Below are 26,843 nucleotides of genomic sequence, written 5' to 3'. Positions count from 1 at the left end.
TCCATCCATGGTTGCCATGGTGACAGTATTTCTACGATGGGATGGAGATGAGCAGTCTTCCTGTGGAGCTGACCGTCATCTGGAACGGAGATTTCAGCATCGACAACCCCGCCGCCAACAGTGGTGAGCCTGAGCACGATGTGCTCACACGTGCATTCATGCATGTGTACAAACTAAAGATGTGCTTGTGTGTCAGATGCATACACACACAAGCCTTTCGCTTCGTCATTTCTCGCCAGTTATCGCTGTGTCACCACAAACCGCACACACAGATAGTTGATAAAGTCAGAGATGAACTCGCACTCGCATAAACATGAACTCACACGTTGTAAAGCCACTGCCACCCCATTACTGCCCTTGGAGCTGGTTTCCATGGCAACAGTCGGGGCGGTGTGCTGAGGTGCAGCTTCCATCCCTTAATGCTGTTGGTGTGCAGAGTGGTTAACTTTAACACATCCTCTGTTACACTTCACTTCTGCAGGTCTCTTCTCCTTCCCTTCCCCTGTCTCCATCTATTTCCATCTGTCTGTCTTACACTTGAATGTTCTGCCTGTCCGTCTCCAGAAAACAACTTGAAATTCCATTTTCTCGACTCCCCTCAAATACCATTTCTTTTCGGCTGTTTCTCTTATTTGCCCTGTCAACAGCCCTCCCTGGAAATTTGGCAATCTATCAATCTTCACTGCCTCTCTCCTGCCTTCATTTCATCTTTTTCATCTCAGCAATTCAGTGCACTTTACTGGCATACATTTCTAAAATGCAATATTGGAAAGGTGAAGGTGCTTCTCAAAAGATTAATAGAGGTAAACAAACAAGAATATTATCTGAAAATAAAATTAATTTAGAAAAGCCAATCTGTTATTCTCCACCTTACTGACAATAAATCACAAGCCTTAAGTTACTGTATGCAGGTGATCCTATACTGTACATTCTTAGCTACAGTGCATATAAATGGCATTAGCCAGAACTACTTTATATGGCTTAATCTGTTTAAAACAACAAACAAGAATTCTTGAAACTTGCTAAGGCCCAACATTTTCAATATTGTAATATAAATAGACTGAATATCTTCTTTTACCTTATTTTTCAGCCCATGGAAAATGTACTGGGCTATAAAGTTTTGCTAACTAACAGCTAACATAGTAGCAACACACTCATACATTAACTTGAGACTTGTCATGTCAAAGGATAAAATACTGTATTTCATATATATTGTATAAATATATTTAAAATATGCTTTACTCTCTACTACGCTCATCCTATCATGTTGTTTGCCTAAGCTTAAATTGTGAAGACTCTTATCCTCAACAATAACAAACATAGTAGAATGGTTTTATATTGCCTCCATATGAGTGAAACATATTGTACAAGACATATCCCTGAGCATAACCACCTTTGGAGGAACAAGATCTCAGTGTTGTCATTGATGGACAGATCACACATGCATCTAATCGCAATTAAAAAGAAAATGGCTGGCCAGTTGCCATGGAGATGTTATGGTTAATGTGTGATGTGTGAACATAGGAAAGAGTCAGCAGCGTGTGAAGAAACTCCTAAAGCGGCTGATAGATAGAGAGATAATGAGAATAAGACCCCAAAGAGCTAATCTCATGGCAGACTTTATGTTGTTTTGTATTAATTTAAAGTGTTTGTCCTTCATTTGAAAGTCTTTCAGACGGATTCATATTTACACATTTGCACTTTTGTAGTCATTTGTCAAAGGTTGCTCACTTGTTTACTTGTCTCTTTCCCCTTCTACTGTCTCTCACTCTCTTCTCTCCTGCTTTTGCTGCACAGTCCATTTGTACAAGTGTGATGCCCAGCGTGGAAGCTGCGGTTTGTGCCTGAAGGCAGACCCACTGTTTGGCTGTGTTTGGTGTAAGGGAGAGAACCGCTGCACCCTTAAGCAACACTGCCCCCACCCTGAGAACCAGTGGCTGGAGCACAACGGCATTAACAGCAAGTGCACCCACCCACGCATCACACAGGTGAGACCCTCGTGTCATTGTTCATACATTGTTTTCACATTCAGCATACACCACCATAATGAACTGTATAATGTGTTGCACGCACGCACACTCTATGCTTTAATTACTGTGCACCAGAGAGAACATGCTCATCAAACACTGTGACAGTTGTTCATTTAAACATAATGGCAGAGCTGAGTCACCACGAGCTATTCAGTGTGACAAACTTCTGCTAGAACAATGTGCTTCTCACCTTTTTTCATGTCACCCATCGAGAGGTTTTAACAATACTTAAAATCACAATAGCAGTGTCAAGGTTTGGCATTTCCAATATCACCTCTTAAAACTGAGTGGGATACAAGTTATCACTCTGTTGCTTTGAGTGTAGGAGTATGCAGACAGGCAAAAGACAACCTTTATCTTTGGGTTCATAAATTATTATTCAGTTTAGTTGAAAACAATTTTGCTGAAATAAAAACGATTAATTACAAAAGATTAATTAAGCTGTATAAAACCAGGGCAGCAGCACCAAGGATAAGATGATACACATGATGTACTAGAAAATACAGTTATAGATAAGTGGTCCAATAGTAAATATTTACTATTGGTAAACAGAGCCAAAATATAGTAGCCAGTATACTTATGACAACTGCAATAATAAGAAAATGTTGTCTGGTGTTGAAGTGAAGTGAGAGTTAATAAATGAGGAACAGAGAGAGGAATAACTATAATAATTTGACGTCTCAGAGAGTGATGAGTTTCTAGCCCCTCAGAGTATACCACATTGGTTTAGTTATACATAGTGCTTAAACTTTCGATTTTCAGAGAAGTCACATCTCCAAACACTGTAACAAATGGACTAATCTTTCCCAAATGTCATGGATGACTTCAGTTTCATTAAGTTTTTTTTTTTCATCTGGATGATTTAAAATCAAATCTTTGGTAAGTTAATGAAAATTTGGTGATATTCCATTGAGATTGTCAGACTTTACTTTGGCTCATGTCCCCAAGGATGTGATGCACCGATACGTTCTCACATCCCTCATTCACTTTATAAAAACTGTCTGTAGGTGTCTGATCCAAGATGGTCAAAAAGATTCATAACGCATTCTTATTGAATGACACCAAACATTAACAGCTTAATTGATAGAGATTTGAAATTAAATGTGTAAGAAACAGAAGTGAGGGAATAAATGTGATCTTTTTCCCCCCATCTGTCCAATCATCAATTATAATGTCAGGAATCTAATCAACACCTCTTCGAATCTCTTTCATCTTTTGCTTCTTTTGAACCTCCCTCCTACAGTCCTCCAAAGGTTTTCTCCCTCTCCGTCCTCCATGTTTGTGAATAAATTGAGAGCTTTGATTGAATGTGTGCAATCTTTTTAATTGCACGTATTGTATCCTGATTCCCACAGGGCTCATTTTTCATTAGCATATCAGCAGGGAGGTTTAATAATCAGACACTGAACTGTACAATAATGATATCTACCAGACACATGACAGCCATAGGACTTTGGTGAAACATGACCTAGCTTCGTCTTTCCTCTGTTATTCCATTGACTATGTCCCATGAAGTTCAGATGTGTTTTTAATTTTTCTTAGGAAAATAATCAAACAATTAAGTCTAACAAATGGGTTATCCTACTGCAAACTACACTAGCTTCGAGTCATTATTGTACCTGTAATGAGCGAGGGTTTAAGAAAGTCTCACATGCATAGTAAGACAGTGAGTTTAACAGCAAGGCTTGAACTAAATGAAAAACACCAGGATGACTATTTTTCAGGCAGGTGGTGACACAGCACCATTAGAGCTGGCTCCCTGCCTGCAGCATTGAAGACCTGTAGTTGGCAGAGACAGATAGGCTGGACTATGACGTGTCCCCTCTTCTTACATCCATCCATCTGATCTGGCCTGATGGTGTGAGCACTCACGCTAACCAACTGAAAAGTAGTGTTGTGTTAGTAGAGTTTTGATGGATGCTGAGCCACTTTACCAAAGACAAATGTTGTGATAAATCAAAGGTTCAGGTCAGCGCAAATTTGTCTCTTATTGTGTTTTAAGTCAATCACGGCCATTAGTCCCAGTGAATGTGAGATTGAGATCCAACACTAACTGAGCGAGAGCCTTGACCTCAGACTGTCATAAAAACAATAATCTTGTCATAATCTATTCTGTCCTGTCACCTCCACCATCGCCCACCCTTTAACAGAGTACTTTCAGAGTAACATAATATGTGGGTGTGGGGGAGTAATGCTTTAGAGAGAAAATTTAAATTTGAATAAAAACAATATGATTAAACTTTAAAAATGTATGTTTGAATTTCCCCAGATCACTCCCCTTCGTGGTCCCAGGGAAGGTGGTACACTTGTGACTATTCGGGGTGAAAACTTGGGTCTGGACTTCAAAGAGATCCAAGGAAACGTGAAGGTGGCCGAAGTGGACTGCATACCTATACGTGAAGGCTACATCCCAGCTGAACAGTAAGTCACATCACACCCTCATGGCATTATTGCATTGTTACTTTGATGACATTTCAAAGATTGTTAAGTTATCAGTTACGATGAGAATATTATAGTATATGAAAACTGCAACAGAGCTGAATCCATTAGCTTAGCTACACAACATGCTAACTAGCTTTAACTTCGGTGTTTTCAACTTTTCTGTCATCGGATTCTGTAATTTTATACAATAGGCCATAATCTCTATTCATGAGGCTATTTAGACAAAGATTTAACCCTAACCATCACTCGTGTAAATGTTGAAATGTAGATGTTGAGCCAAGTCAGAGGTGCGTGGAGTAAGATGTGCTTTCATTTATCATTGTAGCCTACACACACATTCACACAAGCACACACAGTCCCACACTCCCTGCAGAAAGTTCAGGGTGCTACATTTATTTGACACTTGAGTTTGTGTTATTTTTATTGGAGGTGGCGTTTATCAAATTATTTTAAACTAGTTTAAAGTTGGCTTATCACCAGACCCAGTGCAGCTTCTGCTCAGAAAGTAACTTGTGTGCCAGCAATTTTTAAGCAAACGCTGACCCAGCACAGGAGGTACAGGCTGTGTATGAGGTCATTTTCAAAAAGGATAGAGAGTTTTTTTTTTATTATTTGCTCTCCCACAACTTGGCAGTGCATCGGAGATGAAGCTGGTGCCAAACAAAACACTATTTTATTGAGGTTTAACATGCAATTTTGGATCAATTTTTAATACATAATCAGACTTGCTGGCAAGGCAAACTGCAGCAGGGGTTTCCAAAGGATGCTGCAGATGCATTTAGTGTCTGCCATGTCCAAATGGGATGTCTTTAGGCATTTCAATGTATTTTATGACTTACATTTGACACAATTTTTGTGTTTTTCAGGATTGTTTGTGAAATGGGCAAAGCAGAAAAGAGCCAGTACACAGGCAACGTGCAGGTCTGCGTGGGGGTTGGAGAATGCAGTTCAGAGTTCAAGGCCAAATCCTCCAAGTACTACTACTTTGTGGTGAGTCTGCATTGTTATTTCATCATAAACCATGTTTTCTTTTACTTTTTTTGTCAATAAGCTGCAAGGCAACCTCCCTGCATTGAGTGTGACATCCGTTCGCTTGTCAGACACCTTGCTGGTTGTTGGTCTGTGTTCTCACCTGCTGTGTCGAAGCTGTATGTACGAGTCAGTTTCCTTGTAGCTTAGACTTGGCTGTGATCTGCCATGGTGTGGATCTCACCGAGGGTGAGTCTCACACTCGCTTCTCTCATGCATGACTCAGCAGTGAGACACGGCTGGCAGACACTAATGAGTGCAGAATAAGATGGAAAACACACCGTGTTTCTTTTGCACCACAAAGCCGTGCGCACAAACACACTTTCTGAAATAGATTTAAGGTTGTATCCATGGTGCAGTCATTTTATGCAGTGTTATCATTTTTACTGTCATCCATTAAGGGGTGCTGACCCAGCTTTATATCTCTATGCAGTTCTTGACTTGAATTATAGCATGTTTGGTTTGGTTTATGTCTCACCCCTACTGAGCAGAGATTATAAGAAGGCCAAAATACACAACCTGCAATTTTTCTACATCTCCATAAAATATGTCTACACAAAAAACAAATACAGCATATACAAATATCCCCCTCTTTCACGGCAGACTGTGTTTGTTAAACAATGATTTTAATACTCACGCATTGAATAAATCCAATATAACCTTTGTATAAATAGGAGGATATCAGATTTTTTTTAAACAGTTTTTTTTTGTTTTTGTTTTTTTTACTGTTTTCTAGATCCCGAGGATTATCAACATCAAGCCCAGCCGAGGGCCTGTGTCTGGAGGAACTGTCGTCAACATCACTGGCAGCCACCTTGACGCTGGAAGCAATGTGTCAATCATGTTCAAGGACCAGCCATGCACTTATCTAAGGTTAGTTGGGGAACAAGTCAGAAATGACTGTGTCAGGCACAAATGAAAAGTCGGCAAATATGTGTTTGTCAGATTATTAAGAGCTTATCTGCATCATCTATATCTGGCATAAAATGCTAATAAAGCAGTGTGATAGCGTTGTAAAAATGTGTTTTGGATGATTGGACATGGCTCGTTGCTAAATAACAGCTTTTACAAGCCTTTATCACAAACACCAGCTGTAATTACACATAACATTATAATCCACCACATAGCTCTGACCAAATGCAACATTTAAAGTTCAGTCGATGAACGTTGTTAATTTCCGCTTCACAAACTATTTATGCATCTCAAATATTATGAATAGTATTGGATTTGAATATTCCAGGAGCCTCTAGCCTTTAAACCTGATTTAAAACTTTTGAACTGTTCGTCATGACTGACCGACGAGGTGTCATCATCTCCACAGGAGGGGAGGCCAGTGGCTCACCTGTCGAACCCATGCTTCTCTGCAAGGCTATGGAAACGTCTCTGTGTCTGTGAGCATAGACAGGGCTCATCTCCAAAAAGACCTGCGGTTCGAATACGTGGAGGATCCCACCATTTTCAAGATAGAGCCTGAGTGGAGCATCTACAGGTATGGTAGAGAGACATTGTATTTTTTCATGTTACATCGGCTGCATGTTCCAGTTTAAACCATTGAATAAATACCACAGAATAAATATGTGGAAAGCATACAAGAAATTAATGTCACCAAGGTTGCCATTTAGAATATTTCAGCACTACAGCCAATTGTAAACTATGTAAATTGCAGTTTAATATCGGTGTGACCTTCCCTTTTACAGTGGTCATACACCAGTAACGGTGATGGGAACTAACCTGGATATCATTCAGACTCCACTCATCAGAGCCAAATACAACGGCCATGAGACACTGAATGTAAGTACTTACATTAGAAAATAGAAAAGCTTTTTTTTTTTCAACTTTTGTCTATTTCTAGAATAATTGTGTAGTTATAAAAGTCAGTAATAATGAAACACACCTGAAGTGAAAGAAATTACTTTGGCTCATTTAGTAAATTAATTGAAAGAAAAAGAATGTCTAGTTATAAATGAATTAAAAAAGAACTGGTTACAGTTTTAATTAAGTGAGAATATTGTATTTTTCATTCAGCAGCAACATTCTGACACTGACCTAAAAGCTACAGGGTTCTTTTTATCTTTTATTCAGCATGGTTTCCCTGGAGAAGATATATAAAGACACACAGGGGTCTCAGTGATCAAAGTGAAATTAGAGAAGGCAACAAAAGGTGGTAACGTTATCTCCACGGTTCACTTGAGCATGAGTTTGTGCCACGTTTAGCATCTGTGCTCACTTGTTCCTTCACTGGGCTGTGTGTCCCAGTGAACTACCTGGGTTGGTAGTTCCTTGTAGGAACATTATTCCGACTTTTTACAGGGTTGCAGAGATTTTTTTATTTTTCTGTTTGTTTAGTTTTGCAGCTTCTCGCTAGAAGCAGCAGGACAATATATATCTGTACTGTCCTGACGTACTGGAGGATTCGTCAAGTATGAAGCCAATTAAAGTGACAGGGAAAAACTGTACTTTGCAGGCGGCACAGCAGAGGTTACGGTAGAAATGTGAAATGTCTGCAAATAAGACAAAAACGTGTCTAAATAACATCCATGCGTTGGTTGATTTGTCACTACGCTGTCAGATGGAGAGAAATGGAGACATCAGAATGATATTGAAAAGGTGCAGGGCACGACAACGGCTGATGTGAGTGTCCGTCAGACAAAAGAAAAGATCACAGAGAGGAATAACTGGACTGGGAATAGTGAATTGAAAAAATAGTGAATTGAAAAAAAGTTTTCATGGTGGATTGAAGAAAGGGTGAGACCTGGTTATCACTCGGGTATTTCACCTGTTCAGGTATGATGGAGGAGCATTTTGGAGCTTTTTTTGGACAAGATGATGGGCAGTAGTTTGGTGTATCATCAATATATAGTTCTTATTTCATAACAGATAAAATCTGTCTGTGAACCCACTAAAATTGTATCTAGTTTTTTTTTCATGAAAATAGGGATAAACAAAATCAATAAAGTTTCCCAAAATATGAGATTATGAAATGATAGAATAACAATACAATAACCCTAACGTAGGATACACTGACTGAACATATTGGGATCAGGAAACTATACAAAACTTGCTCTTTTGTTTTTATTTACACAAATATTTTTCACCTCAGCTGTGTCAGGTACTCAGCCCTACGATCATGCAGTGCCAAGCTCCGGAGCTGCCCATCAGCTTGGCCAGGCAGCAAGAGGTGCCTGAACGACCCGATGAGTTTGGCTTCAAACTAGATGACGTTCAGGCTGTGATGGCACTCAACAACACTAACTTCATCTACTATCCAAACCCTGAGTTTGAACCTCTTACTGTGTCTGGCGTTCTGGAGCTTAAACCTGGATCACCAATCATATTGAAGGTACCGAAAGAACGTTAAGTGATGAGCTCACACTTATTGTCACTTCAGCATGAGTAATGTCTCGATGTAACATGTTTGGATTGTTGTCATTTTACCTTTTTTTCCCTCCAGGGACGTAACTTTTTACCACCAACCAACAGTGGAAATGGGAAGCTAAACTACACTGTTCTGATTGGAGAGAAGCCATGCATGTTAACCGTGTCAGAAACCCAGCTGCTTTGTGAATCCCCAAATCTGACGGGTCGGCACAAGGTCTTGGTGAGTGGACATTGCACAGGGCCCATTAAGAGAAGCTAATGTACAGGCTGTGTAGGCAGACAGACTACATCTGCTGACTGTTTGAAAGTCATTCCTTTTGTTGTCTTTTGTCTGTCCTCCTTCCAGACATGGTTCAGTTTTAATCCAATCAGCTTTTACTGCCCACAGACAAAAAACACCAAACAAATAAGCCCTCAGTAAAAAGGATTACAGGCCCAGAAAAGTCAATAGACGTTACATTTGTGGTTTTAGGAAGCTCCACTTTGAGCAAAAATTCTTCCTAATGTTACCACCTGGATGTGGCATCATATAAAGAGATTGACACTATAAAGCGATTCAAAGTGTGTACAAACTTCAGTCAAAAAAATCAATATGTCTGCCTGGGCTTTAATCCTGGGTGTGAAGACAGGAATGCTTTTAGGAGCTAAAAGTGGTTCACAAGAGAAATATTGGTTTTTGTAAGTATTTGTGATGCTTTTACTGGAAGAGTATTTAACTTCTCTGCTTGTTTGGCTGACACTTGTCCTCACCTCCTTCTTAATTTTTACTGAACCCTCTCCAGGTGTTTTTTTCAGAAGTGACATTTGAAATAATATCGCTTCTCTCATTGCCCTCCATATCTCCAGCACGTTCAATCACTTGTCTCCACCTTTGACTTGGAATGCTTACATGTGGCTCTTTGCTATAACAGCACTTCATTGAGTATCTTTACATGCAGAATTAAAATTTGCCTCTTCATCCTATACAAACAGGCACGTGTGGGGGGCATTGAGTTTTCCCCCGGTGTGGTCCTCATCACGTCCGACACACAGCTCAGCAGCACAGCCATCATAGGCATCGCAGCAGCTGGAGCCATGCTCATCCTCTTCATCGTAGCTGTGCTCATAGCCTACAAGCGCAAGTCTCGTGAGAGTGACCTGACCCTGAAGAGACTGCAGATGCAGATGGACAACCTGGAGTCACGTGTGGCCCTGGAGTGTAAAGAGGGTAAGAGGCTGTCATGGAGCTTGTTTTGAATTGTTGATATCAAATGCCATCAATTATCATGTTTTTAACACTAGGAAACCAAGAGACCAACTTTTAAAAAGTCTATTATACTATTTGGTGTATAGACTAATAAGCATTTCATGGTTCTGAATCCTCCTTCAGCTTTTGCGGAGCTGCAGACAGACATCCACGAGCTTACCAGTGATCTAGACGGTGCAGGAATCCCCTTCTTGGACTATAGGACCTACACCATGAGGGTTCTATTCCCAGGCATTGAGGAACATCCTGTACTCAGAGACCTAGAGGTATGGCAGAGCACCTTTACTTCAAATCACATTTTCAGAAAAGTTGGTAAACTTCCTTATATTCTAATTAAAAACTTGTATATCTAAGGGATTCTTTTAGACATTGTACTTCGTTACTTTATACATTTTGTGGGTATAAAAAGAGCAAATAATATTGGACTGTTACATTTTTAAATGTAGAATTTGAACTTTGTCCGTATTAAAAAAATAGAGGTGCTCTCCCAAAGTGCAGGGTCAATTCCAAAGATCTCTCTGTCGGTCACATCCACACCCACTTAATGGTTTTGAGTCACCCATAAAATGGTGCAGTTCACCGTCTATCAAAACATACAAGGTAGGAGGTAGAGAGTTGTGCTCTGTTTTAGAATGGGCCCATGAGTTATGTTGATTAACACAGCATTGTCCACACAAATACATTAAACATAAACAGTTATAGCTTTCATTTTTGTTCCTTAATATTCAAATATCATTGTGTGTTGTTTTTCTTTATCAGATATCAAATAACAATCACAATCCAATTAGCCCTGTTTGAATCAAATGTAAAATGAGTGAGCAAATTACCATCGCGGTGGGTCGCAGTAGGTGAAATTAACGTTGATGTTGTTTGTGTCGCCGTCTGCTAAACAATAGCTTTTGTGACAACTGACAAGTTTTTCAAAAACAAACAGTGCAGCCCTCCATGCAGGGGCGCGCTCCCACTAATAAGTCTGCAATATGAGACGCTGAACCCTTTTCTCCCACCACCTCAAAAACAAATTAAAAGTCAATCAGAGGGAGAAAAGCATAAGGGATAAAACCAAGTCATTCATCCCTAGAGGTGACATTGATGGACAGCCGTAATTGAGCAGGTCGTCTTGTTCCATCAAAAGAATGATGGACCCCCATTTCACTGCCCTCAGGGTCGGCCACTCTGTCCCTGATGAAAATTTCCCCGTAATAAGCAATATTAATTATGCTTTAATTGCTTTAAATGCCAGACTGTATGAGAAGTGTAATATGAAGCTGGAGTCTAATGAAGAAAGCAGCAGGCCTGTCCTCTGCAGCTGATGGATGCCTAATTGTAATTGATGTGTGGGAGAGTGTAAAGTAATATGTGACTGTGGGCTGAGGACATACATTAATAGCACAGGTGATGAAGAGTCTGTCCATCTTTACAGGAACTGAGTGTGTGTCAGCTCAAAGGGGCCCTGAGTTCTGACATTCTTTATAGCTAATGAGGGTTTTTATACCTAGCACTAAATTCAAATTCTCACCATTTTTCTAGCTATTTCACGTTGCACTTTAAGTGTCATTTTGATTTTTGTTTTTGTAAGACCCTTTTCCTTTTTATATTTCACACTACTACCCTGATCTTTATGGGAAACTCCAGCTTCAGCAGTCCTTGTCATTTCACTACTTCACCTGTTGACTTAAACCAATATCTTTTTTTTCCTTTTTATACACACTGTTATTCTATAGTCCTTAAGAGGCTGTACAAGGTCTCCGCTTGCTTCTGTCTTTATGCTCGCAGACATTCACAAATAAAAAAGGCCAGCCAAACACATGTGCCAACACCAGCTCAGTACTGCATCCTGTCAAGTGGCATGAAATTAGACTTGCAGCTTAACAATAGCCCCCTGCAGATTACATGGAGTTCCTCCAGGAAAGGTAAAAAGACCAAACAGATGCTGTCTGACAGCTGCATTCAATGCAGAGGGATGCTTAGCAGGAGTGCTCTTGAGTGCAAAACCCCAAAACAAAACAACATCTCCATAGGTGCTTTGATGGAAGTGAAAGGAAAACAAAATCATGTGTGGCAGTTAAGGACTATTAATGATGCGCAGACAGTCTGGACTTAGACGGCATCAAAGTAATAAAAATAAATAAAAAAACACGATAAAAGACAAGATAAACTTTCAAAACTTTTTTTTTTTTAAATCTGTAAAACTTTTTTTCTCTCTGAGTAAATGTGTTCAAACCTACTGTACTACAGCTTATAATATTTATCAAAAATCAGTTACAGTACTTAAAGAGTACTTGTTTGTATTTTTTTTTCATTGACAGGAGTATAATTTCTCAAGTATAATTTACCTTATACACACACAGTTATCTCAAATAAGTTATCTCTAGATCTACAGCTGTATTATTTTAGGATTTAATTTGAAATTCTTTGAATTGCTGTAGTTTGACATAAAATGCACAAAAAAAAGAAAATATAGTTAGTTTAAGACTTAGGGTATGTTTTTACATTATTCTTTCTGTTTTTTTCTTTAAAAAAATAAATCTCTCTATCACACCTCCCTCCCCCCACCCCCCTTCGTCCTTTAGACAAGTAATTGTTTTGTCTCTTTCTTCACAGGTGCCTGGTTACCGTCAGGAGCAAGTGGAGATGGGACTGAAGCTCTTCGGTCAGCTCATTAACAACAAGGTCTTCCTACTGTGTTTCATCCGCACCTTGGAAGCCCAGCGTGGCTTCTCCATGAGGGACCGTGGCAACGTTGCCTCGCTCATCGTGACTGTGCTGCAGAGCAAGCTGGAGTATGCCACTGATGTCCTGAAGCACCTGCTGTCTGACCTCATAGAACGCAACCTTGAGAGCAAGAACCATCCCAAGCTGCTGCTGCGCAGGTAGGGGGCTGACAGACATAGCCAAACAATGTTACCCTCCCACCCCCTAGCCCTTCTCCACATATCACAAAGCCTATGGTGGCAGCACCTTTGATAATTATTGAAAACTACTGCAGACCAAGTTCTGCACTTAACTGAAACAAAGTCTTCCAAAGCTGCCTGGGGTGAAGTTAAAACATTTATCGATAAAAAAGAGTCTTCTTTTCAAGAGTTGTCAAAGACTAGTTCCAAAAGTGATTAAGGATAAAAAAAAGATATTATGATTAATTAGCAGATAATCTAATTACAAGTGGCCCACAGGGAAGGAACAATACCAATTTATGAAAAAGCAGCAGAGTGTGAAAAGATCACATTCTGGATCTCCTTTTGATATTTCAGACAACACATCAGTGGCATGCACTAAAATGACAGCACTGTCTGTGGTGTTTGGTAAATGTAGAGATCAAAGTGACTTGAGGAACAAGGTGTTTCTTGCAGTGGCTGCTACTATTACTGTGTGAGACGTTTGCTTGTCTGTAACATTTGGTGCTGATTTACTACTGTTGGGACCCAGACTCCACTGCATGATCACAAAGTGCCAAATAGTTGCTTATTTTGGGAACCACTGTGTTATATGAAAGAAAAAAAACATCAATACATATCCAATATTTCTGAACACTATTTTCTCCCATTGACCCCAAAACAAAAATAATACATTAGGCCTATCCTACCATAAATGCTGTCAATCACAGGTATCTCATGAAAACCTGTTCAGACTCTTCATGCTGCATGTTGTTGGTAATAGGAGATTAGTTCTGTCTGGGCAGGAGCCATGATTAATTGCAGCCAGAGTTCACTAGTCACAGTAGTGACACTAAACAACAGAGTAAAATTACTGATCTTGGCAGTAGATGCAACACAGGAGGAGACTTAAACAACAGAGACAGGAAATGGTAGTCAAGGACAACAAAGAAATCCAGGGCTTAGTCATCCTCACGAGGAAACTGACTTACTGGAGCCTGAAGGACGGTGCTGAAAACATTCTTCAGACAGGTCATATGCAAGGCTGGTTCTTCTGTCATTTGTGTTCTACGTTGTTTGTCATTTGGGAGGAGGGAATAAGAGCTTCTTTATCTACTCTTTGTTGTGACAGTGTTAAGTGGGTTACTGGGTTGTCCAGCCAAAGGGCAGGTGTTCGAGTCCAAGCTCAAACTGAAGTCAGTCATACCTCTGGCAGTTCTGTGTATGGAGCCTAAGGGAATGTTGCTCCCTAAAGATGTCAATACATCAGTGATCACGGGGATTCTAATGCCAATGAATCACAGAATTCCCAGATCATGAGGGAGGACCTGTGCAGAATCACATCTGTGGATTCTTATTATTGTTGTTTAACTTCTAAAAGGACTAAGACTAATGGGGAACAATTACAATATCTCCCACTCCTTTTTTTATCCTTGGACATGCTTATTTGTTTTTTGACATCCCAGCATGCATCTCAGATGTGCTGAGGATGTGTGAAGAAACTACACAGCCCCATAGGGTGAGCTGACTGGCATGTCCTTGGACTGCAGCTGAGAATAGTCCGGACGCAGAAAAACAAGGCTGAGGGGATGACGTTGTTCTGGTCTGGGGGTGATAGCATCACTTTCCCTCTTTTCTGCTCTTTATTTCTCTTTTATTGCCAGATCGGTCATTTTAGCTGCTGTTTCCATCTCTTTATGCTCACTCTCCACTATCACGCTCTGTTGTGCTGCTTGTGTCACACTGTTGCTATCTTTATCTCTCTTTTCTCTCCTCTACTAACTCCTTCAATCTATATTCCAAACACCCAACTACCCACCCCCACCCCCCCATTCTCCCCTCCCTCCATTTCCCCCTGCCCTGTTTTCGTGATTGCTAAATCAATGCCTAAAGTGCATGAGCAGTGGGTCTCTGGCTACCCACTGCCTCTGCTTCCAAGAAAACTGTGTATGTGCATGGACGTGTGTGTGCGTGTGTCACTCTTTTTTCTCTCTCACACAAACACACACATCCTTCCATCTGTCTCAGCTCAACCTGTGCTGAAGCGACGAGCACCAGGCAAAACTAACTAACAAGAGCTTTCCACGACCATCTGTCACATTTCTTACGACTTTCCCCTCCAACTCCTCCATCTCCGACGCATACATTCACTACATACTCTCTGCTGTCTGTCATGTTGTACAACACAGCTTTAGCCACCGCTTCCAGTTTTGTTTGGCCAAATTTTCTTTTAATAGTCAGAGGATTTAAAAAAAAAAAATGTTTTGCCTAAAGCAAAAGGGCTTTGTGTTTTAAAAAAACAACACAAAACCTGACCTTGTTTAACGAAGTAATATTTATTTAAATAAAGAACTTGTTTACTCAGTGGTTCCACATAATAAAACACGCCACAATATATCTGTGTGTAGGTATGTGTGAAAAGTATGTGTGAAAGTACTCATGTACCCGCAAGTTTTAAGTTGGGAGCTAGGTCAGGAAATGGAAATAATATTTGATTTCAAGCTGTGCTGGTGAAACATAGAGAAAGAGGGAGAGAGAGAGGGCGCTTTTATGAGATTATGTTTCTGTTACATCATATTACCATAAAGTTTTATATAAAAAGGCAGATCAATGGTGCCTAAAATATACATAATATATACAAAATGGTAGTTTGGTAATCCTCCTAAACTTTCACTTGGTAGAAAAAAAGGTCTATTTAATGTCCGGTCATAGGTAACTTTAGTCTCTCTGTTGGAAGAACATAATAAATATGACTTTTCCAGCAATGTCATACTTGTTTACTGTTGCTGCTGAAATCCTAATGTGCGATAAAAGCAGACCATCACCAGCTCTACGTCTAGTAAACACGGGATTAAGCACTGCCAAAATCCCTCTGCCTTTAAACTGTGTCTTCGGCTGCCATAGGCCACTCTGGCTGTGCCAGCATGTCACGTTTTGCACACTTATCGCACATCCTGGCGCCAACCCAAGCATGGTCTTTATTTATTTTTCAAAAGCAGCTGAGGAGAAGTTTGGCAAAGATTGTTTGATTAATGTTAAATCAGCATCACATCACGGCTTTTACCATCAGTCCCTTTGGACTGTGTTCTGATTGGGAATGAGCATAGGCAAACTGTTAGAGCCATGCCAAGACTTATTATTACTGCAGGTTTGGCATCCACTGCCACACACACACACACACACACACACACACTTTGAACTCCAGTCAGCACACATGGTAATTTCTGGGTACATACACACTGGGATTAATTTGTGCTTTTTGCATGCTAGCAATAAAACAGCCTCACACGTGTGCTACAAACAAAACCAAGGCTCAGTCTATTGGAAGTGGCAGACAGAGAGAGAGAAAAAGCAACTTTAGGGCAAGGACAAACTCTGCCAACCGTTCCTTCATGCTCTATTCTTCTTTTTGCTTTTACACTGCTCCTTCCTTCCCTTCATCCCACTTGACCACCTCCTTTCTTTACACCCCTTTCTCCCCTTTGATAGATGGGCTACATTTGTGGAAATGGGAAGGATTTGGAAGTGTGTATTATTATAGGATCCAAAAAAGGGGGCCGCAGAGAGGGAGAGCAGGAGATGGAGACAGCATGGACACATGAAAGAAAAGATGAAACGTGACCTTGTCAACCCCCGGGATCTGTGGACAGAGAGAGAGAGCGGGCGGGGCAGCAGAATAAAAGTGGGAGAACAGAGCGAGGCAGGAAGTTAATCCCCCCCAGGTGTTGTGCCAGTGTAGGCAGGGGGTGCCAGGCCAACGCACTGGCACAGCAGACATCACGCCTCAGTGTGGAGGCCCTTAAATAGGCTGTCTGAATAGTGAAGGGTGGGAGGGCTGCAGGTGGCAGCCGAAAACACTTGGGACAAAACCTATACATGTACACACACACACTCAAACACTGGCAGAATGGACGCTAATCCTGAAATATTGATGCCTATAGTAGTTGCTCATTGAAGGCAGAGAGAGGTGTGTCTGTGTGTGCATGTGTGTTTGAGGTGTTCTGACAGATTACCCACACACCCCTGCTGCTGGCCAAGAAGGTTGCAGTCAAAGGATATCCGATCCTTTGCCTCTCCTCGTTTTCTCCTCGCCACCACTGCTGTTGTTATTATGTATGCATATTAGTCATTCACACGGGATCATTCACACTGTTGGCCCAGGTCAGCACACACACACACACAAACGGATGCTCACACAAATGCAAACTCACACCATTTTGCCACACCAGTGGAGCATGGAAGCCAAGCAAAAAAAAAAAAAAAGCGAGGGAGATGTATTCATTCACTTTCTATTGTGCACGGATCGAGTGTTGGTCCAGTGAATAGGCCGGGGAGCACTTAATAATGAGGCCAGTGTTATTACAGAGCTGCCCCAGCCCCTAACGACATCAATCCACGGGGATCAAATAAAGGCTTTTAATTGCTTCGCCTCATATTAAAATCCCCGCCACCATAGGCGAGCTGCCCTTGGCGTGCCTGAGCATAAAAGCCAGCCAAAAGATTGTATGAAAAGCCACCGTATAGCATGTGGAAAGGCTGTCTCAATTCATGTCTTTGCAATTATGTTTGTGTAACGAAAGCCTATTCATTAAACAGCGATGATTTTTTTTTTTTTGATAGAATATTTGATGATGTCTTTGAATATTTATGTTGGTAATAAGAGTGTGGGCTATCAGTATTTCATTATGTGCTTTGTGTGTGTCTGTCTGTTTGCAGGACTGAGTCTGTGGCAGAGAAAATGCTGACCAACTGGTTCACGTTTCTCCTCTACAAGTTTCTGAAGGTAACACGTCCAGTTGTCTGTGTTTTACAGTTTTTTTTTTATTTTTACAAATGGATACATACAAAGTACATGTATTTTTATTTGTGTATTTGCCAGTACTAAGAACCATACCAATTTCATCAGGTCAGGTTTCAATAACATGCAATGGACTGGAAGCTGGTGTTAAACAGAAACCTTCCATGCATGTGTGAAATGGGTTGAAGTGGTTAAATACACTCCTCGTCAGCTTTAATAAAATATCCTGACATTTTTCTGACGTTTCGCTGGTGTATGTCTTATTCAAACCTCTGTGGTTCAGTAGGTGAGCTTTTGCACAGTACAAACTGTGGCAGGTTTTGCAAGTTTAAGGGTTTGAATCCAGGCTTCACATGTTTGCAAGTTAATCTGTCTGTTACATCATACACAATGTCATATTGATTCTGACAGCTTTTTGGGAGAAGCTTTTCTATTGCTCTGACGTGTAAATCTTCATTATGACTGGACACACACTTCACTAAAGTAAAGTGAATACACTACTAGTTCCGGTTTTTCTTTTAAATATTCAAACTTTCTCCCCGAATCAATCATCCGTTAGACTATTAGTTGGATAATTTTAGCAAACATCAATGCAAATGTGCCATTTAAGTGACAACCCCTTTACCTCATTAGACATTCATCTTACCTAAGGGCTAAATTACCTCCACCAGCCTTTAGTTTTCTCCTCTTCCTCTCATCGGAGCCTTTTACTGCTGGGATCTGAGAGTTTGAAGAAAAAAAGTCCCTGAATAAAGGCCAGTCTCTTCTCTTTGATTAACAGCCATGTTTTTGGGGTTAGAGGAAATGGAATTGGCCTCAAGAGTCTGTCCTTTGTGGCTTTTTCACACTCCATCTATTGTACATTTCTAAGACTATGGCTTCATGGCAGTGAGGTGGATGTATTGATTGGTGCCACCCTGTTCTTTAATTTAAGGGAACAGGAAATTCTGTAACATGGTTTTCTTCAAGCGTTACTCAGCAACTTTAGAGGCACAGCAGTCTGGAAAACACAAAATTACAAAGATCTACTACAAGATTTCATGGTGATAGCGAAGTTTTCTTCCTTCCTCCTTCATCGCACTTTCAAATTTCTCTGCAGGAGTGTGCAGGAGAACCTCTCTTCTCCCTCTTCTGTGCCATCAAGCAGCAGATGGAAAAAGGCCCCATTGACTCCATCACAGGAGAGGCGAGATACTCGCTCAGCGAGGACAAGCTCATCAGACAACAGATCGACTACAAGACGCTGGTAAAGGGTTTGAAGGTTTAAAGGAAAAATGTAGACGGTTTTCAGGGACAAAGGAAGAACAATAAGGGGATTATGGGTTGTTGGTTATGAGAGGTGCAACGTGACCTGAAGTTGTCTCGGACGTACTAGACACACAGAGGGCACAGCAGATGCAATCCTGTTAAGACTGGTACTGACCAAAAAGAAAGGCTTAGAAAATATTCCTTTGTCTGCACAAACAGACAGAAGACAGTTTCTCTTATTTTTTCCACATCCTGTGGTTGTTGAGTCTGTTACCGATCTATACACTACATTAAATCAGCAAGAGGAAAAAGAACAATTTGAAAAAAAAAAATCTCTAAACAGGTGAAGGTGGGCTCTTAATGGCGGTTTTGTTGTATTTTCCATCCAGGTGGTAAACTGCGTCCACCCAGAGAATGAGAAGACCCCAGAGATCCAGGTGAAGGTGCTGAACTGTGACACCATCAGCCAGGTGAAGGAGAAGATCCTGGACGCCATCTATAAAAACGTCCCACACTCCCATCGCCTAAAAGCCTCCGACATGGACCTAGGTGTGAATCCTTTTCTTGTCATTTAATGCATGTTACATGTAACAATATTATTCCCTTTATTTGAGGAATTCAATCAGGATTATTGTTAAAACATGTTTGACCACAACAACAGTAGTTTATTTTTTACTCAGGAGACCTTTATTTTTGTCTCAGATACCTAAATCTCCTATGGTCTGGTCTTTGGACTTCCAATTGATTGACACCCGTGACAACAATTGTCCAAGTTAGACGATTGATCACCATTTAAATTCCGATCTCCTCTAATCTCTTAAGTGTTGTTTTTTTTTCTTTCTTTTTTCTTTCCCTCCCTCCGATCACTCATATTTCAGACCATTTTCCCATAGTCGTGTTTTTGCATTGCATTCAAATCGAGATTTAATACTCTTTTAAATTACTTCAAGGATTCCTCATTAGCGGAATGTAGAGCATTAATATGCTTTGGCTGCACATTGAGAGCACACACATACACGTGTGCACGAATGAGAGCGTAACAGTGTTATCCATGATTGTTTGTCTGCCAATACCTACAGGCCCTTCTGCTCACCATGTCATGTTTTCTATGGTTTAATGTTGTCAGATGGATTTTCCAGGCCCCTGTTGTGTGTTCAGAATAGCATATTTATAACCAGCCTCAGACCCATGATGGGCTGAGTGCATACCACAGGGAATCTGACTGTGGTAGGTGGGGGAGAAATTGGTTTAGCCTTTGACGACTCTCCTGGATCAAATTGTTTTATGGCCTCCTCTTTGGGCCACGTGTGTCCTCCTGTTATTGTTTTATTACAAATAAGTCGGGATTGGCAGGGTAAACTAGCCACTTATGTGCACTGCAGGCACAACAACATGCTGCACAATATTTGGTACATTTTCTGTAACGTCAAGTGTTTAAGGCAATAACCTAACACCCATATGGTCATGTAGTCGTGCCATGCATTCCTTTACAGACTTGCACAATTTGTGGTTAACTGTTTTGCCTAGGGACATATTGGCATGAAGACTAGTACCCTTTGTAGTACTAGTAGTAGTACTAATACCCTTTGTCACTCACAGCCATTTAATAGCATACATACAAAGGCATAAAATTAGGTCTGCAACTCTTACATCTTTATTAGTCAATGACCATAAAAACTAACACATCCTAATCACACTTTTCTGAGTTCCCCACTTCCTAGCATACAGGAAACATAAATTACCAAATATGACTTGTACTTGATAGAAGTAAGGAAACACAAACATACATAGTTTTATTGCTGTAAGCAGAAATCACCTGATTGCAGAATGGCAGCAATCTCAGTTTGTTTGGTCTTCCTGCTACTTTTTTTTTTTTTTTTACTTTTTTATTTTCATTTATTCATCTGTTTACTCAGCTCCAACCAGAGGCTGTGTTCATTTGCATCTTTATGGAAAAATGAACAGTATATACTGGAGACAAAACCAACAGGAGGGTCTTTATTTCCAGCAGATTTTTTTTTTCAGGTGCTTATACAATTCTGGTCAGTTCTCTAAAGATAGTCCCCAGGGACGCCACGGTGATTGGTCCATGTATTCCTGTTTGTGATCAGTATAGGAGATGGCAGTGACTGACACAAGTGGGGAAACAAAAATGCGGAGCACAAACACAATAATGAATTCATAAAAGCCCTGATGTGTACAAAAACAGAGGAGGAATTGTGTGTTTGTTTGTTTTTTAAGATGGCATTTTTCTTCCACTTATGATAATGTTGCTGGCATATCATGAGAAGTTTCAATCAGAGCTTTTGAGCATCATCATCACTGTTGGAGAAGCAAACAACATCAGTAAAATACAGTGAAAAGAGCAAACAGTAGGAGCCTGATGCTAAAAGGTGGACCTTAATTTTATTGACCTCAGTTACGGTTTCTTTCATTTGTGATGCTGTATCACTGTCCTTCCTTTTTTTATTTTGTTATATCAAAATAGTTTTTTTTTTTGTGTCAAATGATTCTTCTTTGTTAGCATATGAGAAAATTGAAATAGACTCCCGATTACTTACAGCATACAAGTACTGCAATTGGTAAAAGCCACAGTGGCTACCACATGTATGATTTATTGTGAAAATATAATTTGGGTTGTTAAATTACTAGAAACATCCTTTGCTTGGGCAACACACTTGTCTTAAACTATTTATAACAAAAAGACTTCCACCCAATTCCATTATGTAATTTCCTGAAGGCAACAAGAATTTAAAACAGATGCACATCAAAACGGATGAAGATAAAATCTCTTCCCCTGATAAAACGTGCCCTGTGTTATATGAATGTAGAAAGCATCCTGACAGTTGTTTTTTTTTTTCTTTTCTTTATTTGTAGAATGGCGTCAGGGCAGAGGACAACGCATGATTCTGCAGGATGAGGACGTCACCACAAAGATCGAAGGCGACTGGAAGAGACTGAACATGTTGGCACATTATCAGGTATTCTGAAGCTGAGTCTTTTAACATACATATGCATGTGTGTGAATAACTAGGACAAAAGCAGGAGGAAAAAGTGAAGATGCAACAACCGGGGGACTGGAGTCAACCATCCAAAGCAAATGTGCAAAAATAACCCAAAAAGATCAAACAAGAGTTGCAAAAAGGTTAAATGGATGACAGACGAATGTCTGACAGAAAGACAAGCAGCAAGGCCCAAAGACAATAGTGCTGTCTGAAATACAGAAACCGTGGCTAGTGTTTGCAGAGTTGAAAGTGCTGAGATTAACAGTGGGAGTAGCCAGGATGGACAGGTTTTAAAATATTTATATCGGAGCTAACATTAGAGACGCAAGGGTGAGCTAGTTAGACATATTCTCAGGGGAGACACAGTAGTGGAAATATTTGACAAAAAGATATCTGTCAACCAGAAGTAAAAGAGGAGGTACTTGGAGAATATTCTTTGACATATTGAAGGTCAACTGGGAATTGGTCAGTGTAGTGTAGCTGCAGGAGAGGCAAATATTAGACCAAATTGGAGGCAAAATGATCTGCTTTGGTGAAAGCTGGAGAAAAGCCCAAAGAAAATGTAATAATTCTATGTTTGAATGAGACCCGTGTGTGTACGTGTACCCTATGTAGGGTTAGGGTCAGTACGCATGAAAAACTCTATCAAATGCTTTATACACAGGCAGAGTTCTGTATTAGTCACTCTGTCCAGTCACCCAGGATGAGTCAGGTCGGGAAAACAAGCATCCTTTTTTGACACAGGGTTAATTAGTTCAGCACCAATGTGAGCCGCCTCTGTCCTCCAAGTGAAGTGTGTGCGGTGCCTAAATTAAATGTCAGTGGCAGCGAGTGTCAACATGTTTGGTGTGTGTGGGAAGATAAGGAAGCCGATTGGAATCTGAGATAAGATAATGAAGACAGAAAGGTAAAACGGCTGAGGATTGAGGATGCTTTATCTTTGACGGACGAAAGAAAAATTGTTGAATTAAAATTTCCCAGGAGGCCACAGCAAAGCAAGAACTTTTCACACTCAGGTGACATTGAGTGGCATTAATTTGACTTCTTAGAAGCACAATGAATAGAGTAATATGCTGTCTATCATTAAGCTAATCGGCCCTGAACTGCCACTAGAGTCAGTCACACACTGGCTGTGACTCTGCATCCCAAACTGAGTGTGAAAAGTTTCTTGTTGAGGAACATCAAATAATAAAAGCACAAATTTTGCATCTGCCTCATCAGATCTTTTTGTCTGCTAATGAGTGACATTTCTCTGTATTCTTCCATTGTTAGAGGAAAATTATTTTCCTGCATTCTACCTTTATCTCGTTCTCCAGATCTGATTTTACCCAAATGCCAGTCCTCCTCTTCATTTTATTATTTCATTATGTTCCATTGTGATTTTTTTTTTAATCTATTCAGCACATAAGAGTAGTGATCAGGGAGCAGGCTTAAGGGTGCTGCAGAAATGAAGTGGCTCCCCACAGAGGAATCAAAAGAACTGCACTGTTGGCCTCCTCCTTTAGTCATATACACATAATATGCATAAGGAGCTGATTGAGTGTCTTGGTGAAATAATGATACAATGTTAATGGACCCCCAACACACGCTCAAAAACACGCCTACAAAGGGCCCCTGGTTTCTAGTCCCTGTCCCAAACACCCACGCTTAGAGATCACTTTAATTAACCCAGTCTACTGTGACGTCTGCATTATGCACAAAGGGTTATACTGCGAGTGTAAAATTCGACAGTAACTTAGTAACAATATTCTTTTCTGAGTCATTTCTAAGACGGAACCTAAATATGTGGTATTTTTGTCTGAATAACTATATCGGAATATATTGACGCTTTCGTCAACTAATAAAAACCCGAAAAAAAATCTTGTAGAGACGAAGTCCAATCAACGTTGTTTTTGTTGAAAATAAATGAGGGCGACAGCCAATCAGAGCTATGGTTGTTTTGTTGGGGGCTGTGTACGGTAGCAAAAATAAACAGGACAGTCCGAAGTTAGGTGAAGCTGGACTGAACATTAATTAAATACCGGCATCAGAACTTGTAGACAGGTAGATGGACACATATTTACTTTTGCGATATACAAGGTAAACCGTGTAGTAAGTCTATTTGAGGAAAGAACACGAAGAAACAGCGCTATCTTAGAGAAACGTCTGGAAATTCAGACGGAAGTATTAATATATGAGCTTATCTGGCTATTTCCGATATGGAAAATAAATGAGGGCGACAGCCAATCACAGCTATGGTTGTTGTGTTGGGGGCTGGACATCTACCTGGAGGTCTAATCACGGTGAACCTGTGTACGGTGTACCGATATTACGAGGAATTTGTCCTGGTATCAACATTTTAATACAACTACGTATATTTATTTGTACAGTTAAGATATATACAGTGTTATATAATTCGTTTTAAGGTAACCATTGTTATTTAAGTAAAATAAATCAGTTAGTAATTTCATTATTAAAAATGCCAAAAAAACACATTCTTAAAAACCCTTTAAGAATTTGATAAAAGACCAAATAATATTTTATAAATACAGATAAGTATATTTTTAAAACATGAAAATATTACAAATTGTATTTCAGTGACATAAATCCAATTTAAATTTCATTGCTTAAAATAATTTTTGCATTTTGGTTAAACTAAACTAAAATTGAAACACTTCTAGTAACTAAATTGGATTTAAAATATAATTCACAATTGAGTCCAAAGACAAAGATTAAATTTAAATTGGCTGACAAAATGAACACAGGTCCCGGCAACATTAATTGACATCAGATTGATTTGGGAGAAATCAATTGACTCATCCATTCAAGCAGACTCATATGTTCACACATCGTTGTAGACACACACATGCAGCCTGATTTCCTTCACGCATACACACACGGCCCTTGAGGAAATGTTTATTGAATTGAGACTGTGGGACACCTCCTCCAGTGCAGGTCTGTGTGATGCTCTGCTAAACTCTCCCTCCCCTTGTCAGCCATCATATGTATGTGTGGCCTAAAGAGAACACATAGGGGTAATAACAAATTCTGTTCTTTATTAGAGCGTCTACCAACATTAAAATAGAATTGATACAGAGAAATATAGAAAGTGACAGCAAAAGAATGATCTATGGGATTTTTGATTGGTTGTGATTGTTTTTATATATATATAAAATATTTTTTTCATCTATTTTGCATCAGTATTCTGCATAAATTTACTATATGTTTGTTTTATGTTTTGCAGGTGCCTGATAATGCAGTCATGGCATTGGTTCCCAAGCAAGTAACGGCCTATAATTCAGTCAATAACTCCACCGTGTCACGAACTTCTGCAAGTAAATACGGTAAGTACTCATATGTTCAGAGCAGGACTTGCTAAAAACACAGAGGAACACAAGCTAAATATTCTAAAATTTTAAGGAACAGAATGCCTCATTTAATGCAACAATTTTTTTACTGGTAAATTCTTTACCCAAACCTTATGGTCTGGTTAGTGAAAGTTGAATCAACTTGTTTCGTGAAGAGTCTTTATTAACATCAGAGAACATCAATAAACCAGCTCCCTGCTGAAAAAAGATGAACATCCTCAGAACACTGCATAAAAACAGACTCCCAAAGACAAGATGCAATTTAAACTCACCAAAATGATCCCTGCAGCTACAAGAGAGCAAAGTGACTCTTTCTTGTTATTCTTCTGGCCTCTTGAGACTCCAAAGTGCGTCTCCTCATCCTGCAGTGCATCAGTGTTTTTTTTCTTCTTCTTCTTTCCCCCCGCCTGACCGTCTGCTCTATGTCTCCTTGAACCTGTGAAACCATCAAGTCAGTGACTGATCAAAGGGCCAGCTTCAATTCCCACAAACACTTCAGACACATCAAATGTGGTTCCACATTATTAGCATCGCCTCATCTCCATGCCATCCCTCCTCTACGGCTCACATGCACAAATTAGACCAAATAGGACGGAGGTGAGTGGTGCAGCAGAGAAAGGGAGGGAAGATGCCAGGGGTATTTTTTCTCAACTATGTTTTTAAGACTTCAATAGCAGGTGTGAACCACTTCACAACACAAGGTGTGGTACTTGAGTGACTTTGAAGTCCCTCTGTGTGCAATGGACAAACAAGGCTGGATTTAATGTGAAAAATCTGCTAAAGTTTGGTGAAGTCGAGCGGAGGGAAAAGTGCAAAGATTAAGACAAAACAGTAGAACAATTTAGGACAGGGTGAAAGGATAAACCTTTGTTTTTCATCTAAGATGCAATGTTTCAATGAAAAACCTTAAATACTAAAACTGAAAGCAGACCGTCTCCTTAGGTGTCGGGGCTCGATAGGATCCTACCACATACTTTGAACTTAACAGTAAACACTACAGGAGTGATAGGTGACACACACACATGCTCTAAACATCTCCAGCTGTGGTTCTTTTTCCTGAACTCTGTCCTCTTTACTCTCCTGTTGCTTTTCTCTCTGAAATCTTTGATTTTTTTTTTTTTTTCACCAAATCTCGCCCTCTGATCAATTTTTCTTCACTCTGTGTAAACATTCACTGAACTGCATGTTTGGAAATGTCACAGCCGCTCATGTGGTCATCGGCCGTACCATACATATTTCATTTCATCAGACACTTCGATTTTGTGTCAGCTGGCATCATGTTATCTCTGAGGAGATGCTATAAAAATTTAACCAAGCATTCATTTGTTGAATTTTCTTATCCAATTTCAGAGACTAGTAATTTGGAAGACAAAAGCCAATAAAAGCACAGGAGTCTGGTGCTGACGTGCAGGCTTTTCTAACCCTTTTGGGGCTCATCTGGTTTAAT

The 26,843-nt window shown here is 40.0% G+C and overlaps 1 protein-coding gene across 1 annotated transcript in view; it reads left to right on the top strand.

Moving 5' to 3' along the window:
• The window catches only part of plxna4 (plexin A4), a 208,526-nt gene that overhangs the window by 169,041 nt on the left and 12,642 nt on the right, over positions 1–26,843 (top strand). Inside the window, exons 11-27 of the mRNA XM_008315637.3 lie at positions 27–123; positions 1,798–1,988; positions 4,300–4,451; positions 5,339–5,462; positions 6,238–6,374; positions 6,823–6,990; positions 7,199–7,292; positions 8,602–8,841; positions 8,953–9,099; positions 9,852–10,086; positions 10,249–10,391; positions 12,730–12,998; positions 17,715–17,781; positions 18,896–19,042; positions 19,434–19,593; positions 21,922–22,025; positions 25,273–25,372. Coding sequence (XP_008313859.1) covers positions 27–123; positions 1,798–1,988; positions 4,300–4,451; positions 5,339–5,462; positions 6,238–6,374; positions 6,823–6,990; positions 7,199–7,292; positions 8,602–8,841; positions 8,953–9,099; positions 9,852–10,086; positions 10,249–10,391; positions 12,730–12,998; positions 17,715–17,781; positions 18,896–19,042; positions 19,434–19,593; positions 21,922–22,025; positions 25,273–25,372 — 2,575 coding nt within the window. The remainder of the gene's footprint in view (positions 1–26; positions 124–1,797; positions 1,989–4,299; positions 4,452–5,338; positions 5,463–6,237; positions 6,375–6,822; positions 6,991–7,198; positions 7,293–8,601; positions 8,842–8,952; positions 9,100–9,851; positions 10,087–10,248; positions 10,392–12,729; positions 12,999–17,714; positions 17,782–18,895; positions 19,043–19,433; positions 19,594–21,921; positions 22,026–25,272; positions 25,373–26,843) is intronic.

Source organism: Cynoglossus semilaevis, chromosome 8 (genome assembly GCF_000523025.1).
Source record: "Cynoglossus semilaevis isolate Cse_v1.0 chromosome 8, Cse_v1.0, whole genome shotgun sequence".
NCBI classification, from domain to species: Eukaryota; Metazoa; Chordata; class Actinopteri; order Pleuronectiformes; family Cynoglossidae; genus Cynoglossus; species Cynoglossus semilaevis.
Note: the sequence above shows the minus strand (reverse complement) of the source record. Positions and strands in the feature narration are given on the sequence as shown.